Source organism: Hydractinia symbiolongicarpus, chromosome 4, assembly GCF_029227915.1.
Source record: "Hydractinia symbiolongicarpus strain clone_291-10 chromosome 4, HSymV2.1, whole genome shotgun sequence".
Classification (NCBI taxonomy): Eukaryota; Metazoa; Cnidaria; class Hydrozoa; order Anthoathecata; family Hydractiniidae; genus Hydractinia; species Hydractinia symbiolongicarpus.
Window position 1 is genome coordinate 24,274,384 of NC_079878.1, and position 15,027 is coordinate 24,289,410.

General features: G+C 34.7%; 1 protein-coding gene across 1 annotated transcript; it reads right to left on the reverse strand.

Annotated features, from left to right (window-relative positions):
* Positions 1-6,193: 6,193 nt before the first annotated feature.
* Positions 6,194-7,436, reverse strand: LOC130642349 (uncharacterized). The gene is made up of 5 exons (XM_057449435.1): positions 7,418-7,436; positions 6,952-6,968; positions 6,673-6,853; positions 6,385-6,571; positions 6,194-6,272 (listed from the first exon to the last, which is right to left on the reverse strand). The coding sequence occupies exons 1-5, from the start codon at positions 7,434-7,436 to the stop codon at positions 6,194-6,196; spliced, it is 483 nt and encodes a 160-aa protein (XP_057305418.1).
* Positions 7,437-15,027: the final 7,591 nt, after the last annotated feature.

The following is a 15,027-nucleotide window of genomic DNA, read 5'->3' on the forward strand; positions in this document are numbered from 1 at the left end:
CAGGCATAGTCGTGTTTCCCGTGATCATGCCGGAGTATCCATCACGAGCCGTACATAGCTAATTGTTCATTTTCATCTATATCGACTTTGTGCCCAAAATAAAGAGAACGATAACATTGTGGATTCAGAGCACGTCCTAAGCTTCACTTCTTCTTTAATGTGCAACTGGGTTTAATTCTTTTAACGATTTTCCAACTTTTACCTCCCCAACTTTAATGCCTTCGCTTCTAAGCAATCCATTCATCATTTTTCTACCGTATGAAGGACCAACCTAAAAAGATTATAGTTAACTAATTATAAAAGTTTGATTTTAATTTGATTTTAGGTTACAATGTCGCAAAATTACACTACCTTTGCAACACCAGCAGAAACAGCGGCATCTAAATTATTTTCGTTGAGCAACTTTGATTTATTAACTTCTTTCACACAATAAAAACGACAAACTAAAAATCGTTCAAATAAGCTTCTTACGCCAGGATTTTGAGGTTGAAGTAAGTCAGATCAGGAGGGGATAGTTTTGTGAACTTGCCTATTTTTACCTTGCCTTTTCGCTTTCCTTGACTTCCCAGTCCTCACCATCAAATTAGTATTATTAGTCGGGAAATCACAAAAACATATTAAAATTTCATTGGCTGTTAAGACTAAGATGTGACCACTTTGACATACATTTTAGTATAGGTTTTTCCCTAAACAACTGTATAAGAAAACCAAATACCGGATGCTATTCTAGCTTAATTTAACATTTTGTAGTATTTTCTGATAAAATGTGTCGCCAATCAAACAAATCAAACTGCGCTTTTGTGAAAAAAGTCCCATTTAAGGTAAAAATTTTGTAAGTAAAAATTATCCGTAATTGGTGTGAAAAAAATTTGATACATTTTGGTTATACATATACATACATATACAAGGTACAGATGAGTTAAGTAAGACAAATCAAGTTTTCTCTTTGGTCAGAATACTGACCGCTCTTTTTGATTGGTTAATCTATTGTTCTTTGCTCACTTGGTCAATATCGGGATATCCTTTGTTTTGAGCGCGTATAACTTCACTCACTTAAACAAATATAAGATTCCTAAATTAATTAAGAGAGTAAGACGTGACCACGTCGATTTGTGCTCATTGGTTTATCGGGACATTTATATTAAAAAACAAAATTTGAACGTTCTTGAAAAGCATAGTAAACTAGACTTTACTGTAAACTTCTGGGTATAAGTCGCAACTGTAAAATTATGTATCAATTTATGCCCTGTTGGTCTAGAGTTGTGACATTCTTACTAATGAGAAATTCCTCAATCAAATTCTGGGCAGGGCTAGGGAAAACATAACTATCTTGTCAGTACAACAACCAGGTAATCATGGGCATATGATATAGCTATATTAAGAGTAAAAGGTAATCTTTAAATCGTAGAGGGAAGAATTTCCTTGTCTTGCAAGAACTTACCGTGCCTTTGCCTACGTTTCCTATGCCTTTTCTGGTACCTGCCTTCTGTGCCTCCCATGCCTTACTTACCCCTGCTTTGCTGTTTCCTCTTCCTGTTTCTTTGCCATGCCCTCACCTCGCCGTGCTTAATAACACCCTTGACCTCCCCAAGCCTTTCCTGGTGCTTGCCTACTACGCCCTCGCCTGTGCCTCCCATATCTTGCTCAACTCTACCTCTCTGACTCCACTTCCTGTTTCTTTGCCCACCTTTCCGTGCCCTTGCTGTGCTTAACGCTTTTGCCTTGGCAACCTCTCTGCAACTCTTTCTCTATATTCTTGATTACCTTTTCCACAAGGCAAATTTAGAGTCAAAATGCAACTTCATCATTTATTACAAAAGGAATTTCTAACTGCGCAAATTAACATCTCTTTCATCTTTTTTAGATTTGTTTTTATTATAACCGTGACATAATCGCGACTAACTTATTTTTAGCGCCTTTCTGTTTATAAGCACATCAAAATTACATGTTTGTGTTTCTAACATGCTTTTTCTACTTGAATATAATTTCTATTTCATATCTTTAGAATAATATTCAATTACAAAAATTAAAAGGCGGATATCCGTAGATGCTGCTATCGCAAACATTCGTTGAAGACTCGAAAAAAGAATTAGATTATGACGATGACGATGGTGATGTTGATTGTTTTCAAGGTTATGATTATTTCCACACGCAGCTACATAGCTAGTGTATGGAAATGCTATAAATTTAGTTTGTTAAAATGTTGAAACAATAAATAATTCTTTTAGATGAAGAAGTTTCTGATGTCGAAGAGGAAAATATTGACCAAACCCACGATAACGGTGAAGAAATTGTAGGTCACAACAGTGACGGTGACAACGGTGAAGTGGTTTACATCTGGACTAGCCATTCTTAACATCATTTTACCAACCAGCCGACCAAAAATCTACAAGAGCGACAAAGGCGTGCGGACATTTTGCATGGGAAACCGGGACCAACAGCGAAATCAAAGAACACAGCTACACCCGTTGATGCATTTGACATGTATTTCACAAATGACATGATAGACGTAATAATAAAAAGTACAAATGAGAAAATTGACACAATAATTTTTAGCACATCAGAAGAAACAAAAAAAACATGTACTTTTGTGAAAATAAACAACACCGTTAGAAATCCGTGCGTTTATTGGATTGATGTTATATCGTGGTTTTTATAAACTCAATACTTTCACTGTGAGGAAACTTTTTTCAGATAGATATGGACCTCTAATATTTAGTGCAACTATGTCACAACAGATTTTATTTTCTGATCGCAAACCTGACATTTGACGACGAAAGCACTCGTGGCGATCAATGGAAATACGACTTACTTTTTAAATTGATAAACGCACCTAGATACGCGTATACTTACATCACCGCACCATATGCTGGAAAGCCTGAGAAAGAGGGAGGAAAATTTTACTTTCCTGGAACAGAAACCATAACAAAACATCTTGTTTCGACATTGCATAGAAATCAACCCCTCGATGGTCGAAACATATCATTTGATCACCTCTACACTTCCTTCTCACTCGCAACGTACACTAATGGCTAATAGGAATGGTATACCAGCTGACTTGAAGAAGGTTGACCACAGAGAGGCACTTTTAACTGAATTTTATAGGGGAAAAGAAGGAGATCTTGTTTGGCTACGAAGAAAAATAAAAATGTTCTCATGCTTTCGACATTCTAGGTACAAAGCGGCACTTTATAAACTGTATGATTTCACCAAAGGCGGGACTGATATTGTAGAACAACGGATGGGCTTTTACGCATGCAAGGTGAAACTTCGTAAGTGGTCCATGGTTGCATTTGCCTATATTCTAGACATGGCTCGGGTGAATTCATCGACTTTGTACGCATTGAGCAAAGAACTGTGTCCGCTGAAGAAAAATTCTTTCAAATATGGCATAAATGTTGCATTTGATCTTGTGAAACCATTTCTACAACAAAGAAATCAAGCGAGGTTATTACCAGTGATAAAGACGAAGATAACGATAACACTTACAACCACGAAAGCTGATACAGATCACGAAAACTTTGCCACCAATCATGATAACCAGAATATTTACCCTGCATCAATTAAAAAAAGGAGGCGATGCAAAATGTGTAACAATAATCTCAAAACCTGTGAAAGTCAGAATTTGATATGCGGTGTATACTTATCAGATGTGAGGAATTCATGTATGTCGAAATCACTCCACCAACAAGTGCAACAATTGTAATGACATTTAAAAAACTTGTATATACCTTTTTTTTCGATAATTTTTTTTCAAGATTTTGTTGATATTTTGAAAGCTCAAAAACGTATTGTACATAGTTACACAACTTCTTTCTGTTTTGTAATTGATTCCTCAATATAATGTTAGGTATAATATAAAAGAAAAATGAACTAAAAATATTTTTATTATAATATTTGTCAATTTGAACCGATAGTAATTTTTACAAATTACGCTTGGTAATTTTTTGTGTTAATAGGTAGATTTATGTTGGAGGCATTATTACTGTGATTTTTATACTCCATACATTCCATTTAGGGTAACTTACTTCGAAAAAAAATTTGAGATCATAAGGACTTATCTTTCTCTTTTTCAGGGCTCGTACAGATCTGTACGATCCGGCCATTAAGGGCTAATCTGACCCGGGTAAAATAGGATTAACCAAGAGAATTTTCCGCTGTACACGCATGGTGAGATTGTTTTACGCAGTGGAAAATACTTGTCAAGACAAAATATTTGGAAGGGCTAGCTTTGATGTGACCGTCCTAGTAAGGAGAGGTTTGTTTTCAAATCTAATTTTATCTTTTTCACATTTTTTTGGTTTAGCTTTTTCAATTTAGGATTGTTTAGAAAACTAATGTAATATTTTCTCTCATAAGAACCACGCATCCGTAGCTATTTCGTGAGAGAAGAAACAAAAAGGTATATACAACGCACCAATTTTTTCAATTGCTAATTGTAAAGAAAAATGGAGAAAGTAAAATTAAACTGTCAGAGTTCTTGCTGCAAAACAAGTGTCACGTCATATATACGAAATTTTAACTATTTTTACTGCATATGTTCATCCATTTATGACACGACGTTAGCTTAAGATCAGGGGAAGAGTAAGTGGTGGCATGAAACTGAAGACAAACCTCAGAACAATAGACAGACATAGATATGCAAATTTTACGATCCAATTCTTGAATCTTACAATTTGAGATCAGAAGAAGAGCACACAAAAAGGTAATAGAACTTGACAGGGCTTCTCTAAAGAAAAAAAATTTAGAAAAAGCAATTACTGGTACGAATATATAAATAATTTAAAACACACTTTTTAGCAAATATCAAGCATAAAAAATTACGAAGAGTATCAAAAAAATTTCAACAACACCACTACCTATAGCGTGTTCCAGCGGAATATTACGTAATGTTACATCCGCCATTATGTACGGATAGCTACCCACCGTTTGCAAATAAAAATGGTGAATTCTTGTGGTATTGTTGGCTGCAACAACAACCAAAACAACTGTTCCTATGGTTTTAACAGGTTACCAAATTAAGGGCAACCTCAGAGGAACAGAATAGACTTTCTACGGAAAAAAAGAAGAAGATGGTTGGCCAGTATACGTCGTAGTGATTCGAGTATTGCACAATTAGCTTAGGTCTGTGGCTGCAGTTTCATTAATATACAACCAATTAAACTGTTTAAAACAACTAATTGCGACTGCGTACCTACTTTGAACCTGGGCATTGTGATATTAAAGCGCAAATAAAGCGAGATTTAAACGTGTCAAAACAAACAAACTGAAGAACAATTTTTAAAAAGTGCCGAGACACAGAAAAAAAAAGCGCAAGGTTTCTGAGGAAGAAATTGGTTACTAACTACCTTAGTGGTTGGGTAAAAATAAAAAAATAATTTACAAAGAGGTGGCAAGCCACCGCAATGATGAACTCAACCTGTTAGGTCTTTGGAAATAAGCTAGAGGTTGTACTCCTCTAGAGAACATGCCTCTAAAAGCACAATTTGACAATACAGAACTGTTCAATCTGGTTTATTTTTTCTCTATGCGAAGACTCTAGCACTAGCACGCAAAAAATCTCTTATTACAAGAAATCGAAGTATTGAAAACTTTATATGGACAATAGTTCTTACAAGCAAAATTACATAACAATTCGTTTTTCAAGGACGATGATGATAAAGTTTTGCACCACACAGGACTGTCAAGTTACGATACCTTGCCGACACTGTATGAATTTTTTAAAAATGATTTAAATGTACAACACTTTAAAAATCTGAGCAGCCTCTCTGATGTTTTGTAACGGTAAGACTTGGCATTGCCACTTTGGACGTAATAAACTGTTTTAAGAACATTTCTGGATTGCTTAGATGTCCTGTACATTGAATTATATTCACTAGTTTATAGGCCAGAACAACCAGAATTACAAATATCAATGCCAATGTGTTTTGAACTTCTTATTGACCGTCCTAGTGGTCATCTTAAGACTTCAAAAGTACTATAACGTATTTGATAGCCATAACCCCACAGGAAAACTATTTCCTTCATTTGGGGCCGGCGAACAACTGATAAATTATATCACTGAACATTCTGGATTTTTATGAAAATTATCCAGCAGTGATACAGTAATGGCAGATCGAGGCATTCACATAACTAAAACTATATGCTGTTACGTTGCCAAGCTTAAAATACCAGCTTTTACTAGAAGAAAGACTTAACTAAGTGCATTAGAAGTTGAAAATACACGAACAATAGCGAATGTACGAATTAATTTTGAAAGAGTTATTGGCTCCCTATATCAAAAGTACAGCATATGAAATAACACTACTCCTATTGATTTTTTATTAACCAAAGAAAATAAAAATTTAACAGGCATGGATAAAATGGTTTATGTGTGTTGTTCACTTGCTAGCTTGTGTACTGGCGTGGTTTTTATTGGATAAACGTTTTTGTCGGTCTTCCTCTTTACACTCTGCACAAAACCATTTCCCTCTCGGTATTCTTTTAATTCGCAAACATTTTATGTGAAACCATCCAATTTTGCAGTCATTGTTGTCACAGACAATTAAATTCCCTTTTTCCCTCTGGTAACCTGCAATAACACCATACATTATATTTATCGATTGATAAATCTGGCCGTGCTCAACTTTTAGTGTAAGATTTACCAAGCAATTCTGGAAGGCCAGCTTTTACAAAAAATTAAATATTTTTCTTTAATTTCTTCAAACATGACATACTTTGGATTTATTGCCATTTGAACAGAATCGATTTTTGTCCAAACAAGCAAATCACAATAGCTATATTCTGTTACCAGTGGTTGTGCTTGTATCTGATACACGTATTTATGTATATGCATTTCCTTGTTCGTCTTTCTCTAAATAAGAACTAATGTTTATCATTTTGTCTATTAAGTTGTCTTGAAATTTGTATAAACATTTCAATGCAGCTATTACTGCAGCAAGAACAACTTACTGTCCCATCAGGCGAGGCTGCAAGAAAAAAAGTAGGAAGTATGTAGTATTAAATCGGGTCCTTCATCGTAAAATTATGAAGGGATGACATAGCATCTCTATACATGAGCCGTTCTGTTATTTCATGGTCTTAACCCCAAGAAGTGGCACAACTCCCATATTCATTTTGATAACATTTTTTTCTTGTTAACGACAATGAAGGTGTATTCTTTTGCAACTGAGGCTGTTACACATGTAACTCTAAATTTGAACCACTAGTTATTTGAGAATTGGTCAAGTATTTTCTTTTCAACGCATGCTGCCTGTGCTTGTGTTACATTAAGCGACTGTGCGACTACTCCACCTTTATCAACCAACAAAAATTTGATTTGCAAACTCAGGTTTATTCAAATATTATAGCACGTCAGGAAACTCATTATTTAATGGTTTAGATTTAAAGTAAAACAGATAAAATGATTCTTTTTTACTTGCATTGGCTAGGGACATTGTAAAACTTCTTTAACTCGTTCTCCGTTCGTCTTTTAGCGGGACAATTTTTACCTTTTTTTTTCCATTGGAGAAATTAAAGGCATCCGATTCAAGGATTTCGTCTAACTTCGCTTTCTTTTTACTAGCAGATGTAAAATCAATTCCCGAAGCTTCCTTGGGTATTGCATTATCAATGATTTAGGAACTAACCAGTAAAATTTTCCTGTGTTACTGATTTCGACTGCAGTATTTTTACTCGAATGACAACCCAAAACATCAATGCTGCTACGTGTGTGCACACTTTATCTAGTTCAGCTATACATGTAAATACTAGCTAACCCAGCTAGCTAGCTCTAAAACTAACATTAGAAGAATACCATTTCACGAAATAGCTTAAGATTAGATGCGCATTCAAACATTTCACATCTCCAACCCAACCTCAACAATTTAATTATATACTTCCAAACTTTAACAAGCATTCATGTCCTCAGCAGTAAAAGGACTTGGTGAAAACACTAAGTATTTTACTATATCGGGATACGACATGGTGGGTACCTCAGATATGTCATCAAAATATTTACCTTCTTCTACCTCGGACGGATCTGTATTCTCAATTAATATCTTTTCTCTTTATCGGTTTTAAGTTGCAGGATCATGGTTTTTGTAATCTGAGTTCATGTCATCCTTGTTCTTCCTTTCAATCCACTAACGTAATGAGACGTGTCAGTACAAAATGGTGGATTTTATATTGCGCAATATTGCTTCACTCGCTGTGGGAACTCTCTATTACCTAGTACTATGTCAAACCAAACGGTTAAATGCTTGATACCATTAATCGCAACCTAGTTTCAAGGAAGTTAAGCGAGGAGGAGCATGGAACTAACCATGCTCGTCCAACAAAAAACGAAGCTTTGCCACCATTGACACACCTTTTCCCACTAGCTATAAAACCCCAGGATCAAGCAACAACAAAATTAGGAACCATTAAAGCACACAAGAATGCTGAAATTTTTCCAAAAAGTCTGTAGCTAGATTCTTTATAAAAAAGTATTCCATTATCTAATTCTAATACGGAATTTCTTATTAATCTGTCTGTTATGAAAATAGAGTGAATTCATTTTGTTTATTAGAAAAGTATGAGTACGAACTTTAGATCATCAACTATTATAATATCTCTTTATTTGTCAGGAATATATTATTTTTAAACATAGCGAGCTAGTCAGTCGGTTGAGATTTATGAGCTAAAATATTTTGAGTTGTTTTTAACCCAATTTCGCATTTCTTTCTAAAATCAGTAGTACTCACACTTGTGGGATAATGCAATGTTAGATCGACTGAGTTTGCATAATATAAAATATCTGTGACCGCTATGGTCATGCGATATTTAAAGAGATCGGCCCGAGCAACACGTGAAACCATAGAGCATATTAATTTGCAGAGTAAAATAAATATGGATTCTTTAAAACCGCTACAATCCCGGACAAAATATTTGGAACTTTTGAGAAAAATCCTCTTCTTGGCCCCCTTGCCCCCTATTTCAATGTTGCCAGGCTGCCGATTGGTTATAAGGCACCTTGCAACATTGAAATAGGGGGAAGGGGATGTGAGCAGGGCAAAAACATGCAAAATGTGAAAAGTTCCAATATATTTTGTCCGGGATTGTAGGTTTACAATCTCATTCAAGACTCTTTTCTCCCTTAAAAGGGAAGACATCCACAATATCGGACAAAATATTATCGGAAAAACTGATTTTTTCTGTCTTTCCGCAAAGAAATATCAAAACCCCAAGCTGTTTCGCATAAAACTCAGCCCGCGCTCCCCCATTTCAGTGTTGTATGTTTCTGCGACGGCTTGGAAAGAAAATTAGCACTAATCAACACTGAAAATGGGGGCTGGGGGGTGGGCAAAAAAAAAGGTCAAAGTCGTTTTTGGAAACAAGTGTGCCAAGCCTAAAATTCCCGAAACAAAGCAAAAGCCTAGGAAGATTCTCAACGCTCCCAAATTTAGTTTCTTATTTGTCAAAACATTAACATTTCACTATGATATTCTGTCTTTAAAGATCGTGCGCAGGTATAGACTTTTCTTTCAATCGCATCTTGTAAAAACATCTTAAAACAGGCAATTACTTTTGACACGGCGGGTAAATATTATGGAGGTCAAAATATACATCCGCGGCGTTTGACAAAATCGACCCGGGACGGCCGTAGCTTTTCTACAACTGGCGAGAAAAGATTCTGTAAAATTAATGTATTTTTCTTTGATCTGGCATGGTTTTTATACTAAAAAACTGTGTTTACGTTTCACATCACGTGAAAGAAGAACCTATTCGCTCGCCAATTAATACAATTTGTTTGTTGTGAAATCAGCGTGGTCTATATATTCAATGATTTCTCTGGCACCACATTGCTATTACGAAATATGTTAGTGCGCTAAATCTTGTATAGAATAGTATAAAACGGCCACGTTTTTCTGTTATTGATGTTTGATTTGACTCTCAGAGGATTACTGGACTGTTCTATATTTTTTACTATGTTTAACTCGTCATGCTTTCGAAAATTGGGGGTAACTTTTCACATTTTTTTGTGTACTGCGGTAGCCATCTTTCATAGGTGAATGAAATTGCTTCCGCTATAGCTACCATTATCAATCTATAATAGTTCTGAATATTAGCAGTGAAGTGGTGATGATGCACTTTATATTTGCTCATAATTATTGTCTCTATGTCATGCACTTTTATACTTACATTCCAGCTAACATTTTCAACTCCGTAGTTGGAAGGTATCTACGGCAGATTGTGAAATCATCATTATATTTATGTACCTATTTTTTCTAGTAATAAAACTATTCAAATGTCATTCCAACCATTGGAATCATACGAGGAACTGAAAAAAGTGAAATAAAAGTCAGTCCTGTTTTAGAGTGGCATTTAGTTAGAGTGATTAACAGTATCCATCGTAAAATAATTTTCCGTCAAAAGTTCCGTAATCCTTGGTGTGTTGAAGTTGTGGAATTCATACATAAAGATATATATTATCAGTTTGTGCTGTGCGTGATTACCATATTATCTACGGCAGAACAGAAACTTTAGTTTGTGATAAAAGTGGTAATCCGAAAGAGTATAACTTGAAATTTACTTACCTTGGCGCATTCTCTTTTCATTTTGAGAAAGCTCCAAATAAATCTGTAGACATTCGTAAGTTATTCAAAAAATCCAAATGCTATTGGTAATATTGCTGAGATAGAAATATCCGAAGAAAAAACAGCAACCGTCGATTATAAAATCAAAACATGAGCAATGACGATAAAATTACACTACTCCGTAAAGAATAAATTTGGAAATGTTTGTAGTTTCTAATGGAGCTACTTTATTTATATGCTTCTGAATTATTTTGTTTGTTTAATGTATATAAACATTGAGCACCATGCCACCTAAGGGTAGTAAGGCACATGTAAATAGGAAAGCTTTAGGTATACATCAAAGCAATAAAAGAAAAGTAAACGAAATGGAGAAGAAAATAGAAGAACAAAATCAAGTCTTGTTAGAAAGATAGAAATTTATTAACACAAGTAAATGTAGAATTAAATGTAGAATTAAAAGAGCTAGCCAATAACATAAATAGTCAGAAAACTAAATTATCGTTAAAAAAAGCTCGGTTAATGTGTGCCAGGAATGACAGTTTCACATTACATTTCCAGACCAAAAAAGCAAAACTTAAAAATGAATTAACAATTACTAAGTGTTTTGCTCGAAAAAGAAGGTTATATCCTACCAGTGATTCATTACCCAGCAATTGTCCTCTTATGCTGTTCGAATCAGTAACTTTGACGAAACAATATTGGCGGATGTGAAAGTTCAGGCAAAATACTTATTCACTGCATGTTGTTTATACGATCAAAGATTTAGTCCCAGCATGTGGACATGTAGTATCTTATCAGGCTGAGGAATGTTTGAAGTTATACGGTTACGGCTTAGGGTGTAACACCATGGAAGGTAAAGAGCAAAAACATGAAAGAGTTGCTAAATATGCGGAGAACACTACTTTTCAGAATAGATGGTCTCTCCATTTCCGTCACAAATTTCTTCAGTTGATCCAACTGCGCAAGAATGGATATGATGTCAGAAAATACAGAAAGGTGTTCATTATGTGGCAATTCATTTAGAGGGTTCCTGCAAGATGTGTAATTTAGCTTTGTTTAATAGAAAGTGCAAAATATGTGATAGTTCCTATGTGCAGAGAGTCAAAAATGAAGTAATTTGATTGATTTTGTTATATGTTTCTTGAATTATCAGTATTTTTTCCTGAAACCCTACATTGGTATTGTGGTCATTTGTTTTGAAATAATTTTATTTGGAAAATTATACATACTGCATCAAAAAAATATTTTGCGGGAGATGTTTTTTGTGATTTGATCGGTTGTGGTCCGTTTTCGGTAAAAAAATTATCCCTATTGAATAACTTCATCTCACATATTATTTTAAAGAAGAGATGTTAGTTCTTCTGATCATTTCATCCATTTTGTAATTTCAAGTTCATTTAGGCAAAGTCTTTTTTTTACTGTCGTTTTTATGGATTGATATTTTCAATTTTCAAAAAGTGTTTCCAAATGTTATGCAAGTGTTCTAATGAAATTTTATTATCATCTAAATATCAATCGTATTAATTTTCCATGCGAGACTGTCATTATTTTTGGTACATCGTGTCGCTGTGTAAATTGAATTTATTTTGTTGAAACTTTGTGTTTTTAAGCAGACATACAGTACAGCCACCAGGAAGCTTAACATCGTGAACGTGTATCATACATGACACTTACGATCCACATTTTGAAACGAATTACATGGCTTCCTAGGGAAGATTTTTGATCTTATTCAAGTTCACCTAGTTTTATCTCTTATTTGCTTTCATGATATTACGGCACTTTAAAGATATATTTTTATGATATGGATTCTATGTTATTGTGTATTTGTGTCAAATTTACTCATATAATCGAAGATTTGATTTCGATAAGTTATGATTATTTTGAGACTTATCCGACAAATACGTGATGTTGAGAACTCTCAGGTTTGAAATGCGTCCTTCGTAGTAATAGTCATTTTATAGATCTTTTAGAAATTTAATGATAAACACTCATTCTCTGATTGAAATCTATACCCTGCTGGCAGGCACTGGCTACCTTTATCTAGTCTAGCTGAAACTAAAGTATTGTCAAACTTTGTTTTATACTTTCTATATATTTTCACATTTGCGTGAGAAGCTGGCTTGATAATGCTGTTTATATTTTTACATGTTTTTATGTATACTATAGTTTGTTTTGTTCAAAGAAAGATATTTTGTGAGTTCATAAATGTCTAAACGGCCAGTTGCTCTATATGCTCCTTTCTTTAATTTCAACCCAAACTAAAATCCAAGCTGTCTGATTGAGCTTCGTATGAAACTATGAAAAAAGAAGCAGCCATAAATAAGATCTAAGTCAATTTTAATAGAAATCCACATATGATTCTGAATACATCTATTGGTATATTGCTCGTTCTTGCTCTTCGGGGTACGCGAAGCAGCCATTTTTTATTTTTATGTTGTCTGAACTGCGGTTCTCCCTGGCGGCTTTTCCAGCAGTATTCGTTTTCTTATGAAACTGTTACGTCAGAGAGCATATATCGCGGTCACGCGATGTATTAATACACCAATGAATTTTCAAATTTTAGTAACGTTGGTCCGTACCGTCCGCATACGGAAAAATGTATGTTTTGATACCCCGAATTGCCCGCCGTGGAGTACATAAAATACAATAAAGAAAATAGGAGTAACTACATCGCAATGGAGATGAACTAGTCTTTTAAGGCGGACCGTTTAATGACAACAAAAGGAATAAAAAGCCGCCACAAAACTTCTGTATTCTTCCCTTTACATGAATGATCGGAAAGCTAATTGCTTTAGGTTGTACTGAAACAAACAACTCTAAATGTGGAAACACAAGGATTGATGAAAATTAATCATCATTGGGATCTCGTGCAGGACGAGGCATCATCCCTGCCTTAATAAGTAATAGTTGCAACGGACCAACTCTTCAATTTGGGGCAGACGTAGGTCAGGAGGTCAATCTAAAGCTATTGGGCGCATTAAGACAAATAAATGACCCCTTTTTACAATGTTTCTTACCTAATTTTGGGTACAGCAGGATCATTAACCCTGTAGACTAAGCGAGCCAACTTTTCACACCTTCCCCTTCACAAAATCAGGGTTAAAAGTTTATTCATCACACCCCAAAGTAAAAGCCATTGCCAATCCCCTTGCTATGTTTTCTCTAGTAGAGTGGCAAGTAAGCAAACTCGTAATTCATGGTATACAATATATTAAGAGGGTGCCAGCCGCATATATAAGGGCGAGTTCGGGCAACTTTTTGAATTAAATTGGCTGTTGTCCTGCGAAATCGCCTGCACTATCCCGAACTTGCCTGAAGCATTCCCGAAATGCAATCTGTTCTACAACATGCGGACAGTTGGAAGAAGGGACATGAATAGAAAGGAATTTAAAAAGCTTATATTCAAGTTATTTTGGACCACCTGCATTTTGTGTCGTTTGCAATAACTATCTACTAAAAGCTAGCAAACTATCAAGTTAAACATACTTTTAGGTAGGTGCCTCTATGGCTAAATTTAACTAGTTTTTTTTATTATTTATGTGGCAATGTAAACAACAAAAGGAAGCAATAAATTTTAGCTAGGTAATCTACATTTTTTAACTCATAGGCAAACGTGTCACTTTCAAATCCTTCGAAAGTTGGCAGTGAAAGATTTATTAAAAAGGGAACAGAAAGATGCTGTAAAAAACAACTTCGGAAAGAATGTTGCAAAATTGTCTTCCGATAGCATAAGTTTTTTGAAAGAAATGTGGTCGTGTAGTAGTAAAGTAACACGGGGTATGATACAGGATGTGAAATTACGAAACGTGTAAGTAAAATAGAGACTTCCAAAAATATACTTTTAAAAAGAATTAAAAATTATGAACTGAAAATAACAGAATTAAAACATAAAATTATGTTAAAGGAGAAGGAAAATTCTGAAATTTCCAACCATCTACATTAATAAAATAAATTCCGTATTCCAAGAAAAAGAAAGAAGTGAATATATGTCACCAGTTTCCTTTATTATGACATCGTCGTTGGACAATGCAGATAATACATCTCCATTACAAATGGGATTTATAAGCAACATGGCTCAAACTTTTTGACTGCCTGTTATACGACTTGTCACACAGCCAGTTTAACCACTTGTCAAAAGATTAAATGGTCCATGAAGATGTACTGTACAAAATTAGCAAGTAAATCCACAGACCCAGTGTACGAGTTATCGTGGGAATCAGTTGCAGCTACTGTCACATTCTTAAATCCAACAGCTCCCCCTTTATGTTGAAGGTAATAAAATATTTTTTTATTTTAAACATTTGCAAATGTGTTGAATAGGATGTGAAATGCATACCATATACACTGTTTAGTTTTGGCAGACAACCAGCAACTAACTTTTAAGTTTAAAACTTTGTTATATATATTTTGTTTTTATTCTTTTCATTCAACAGTGACAGTTTTAAAAACATCTTTGAGTAATCCCATTGAT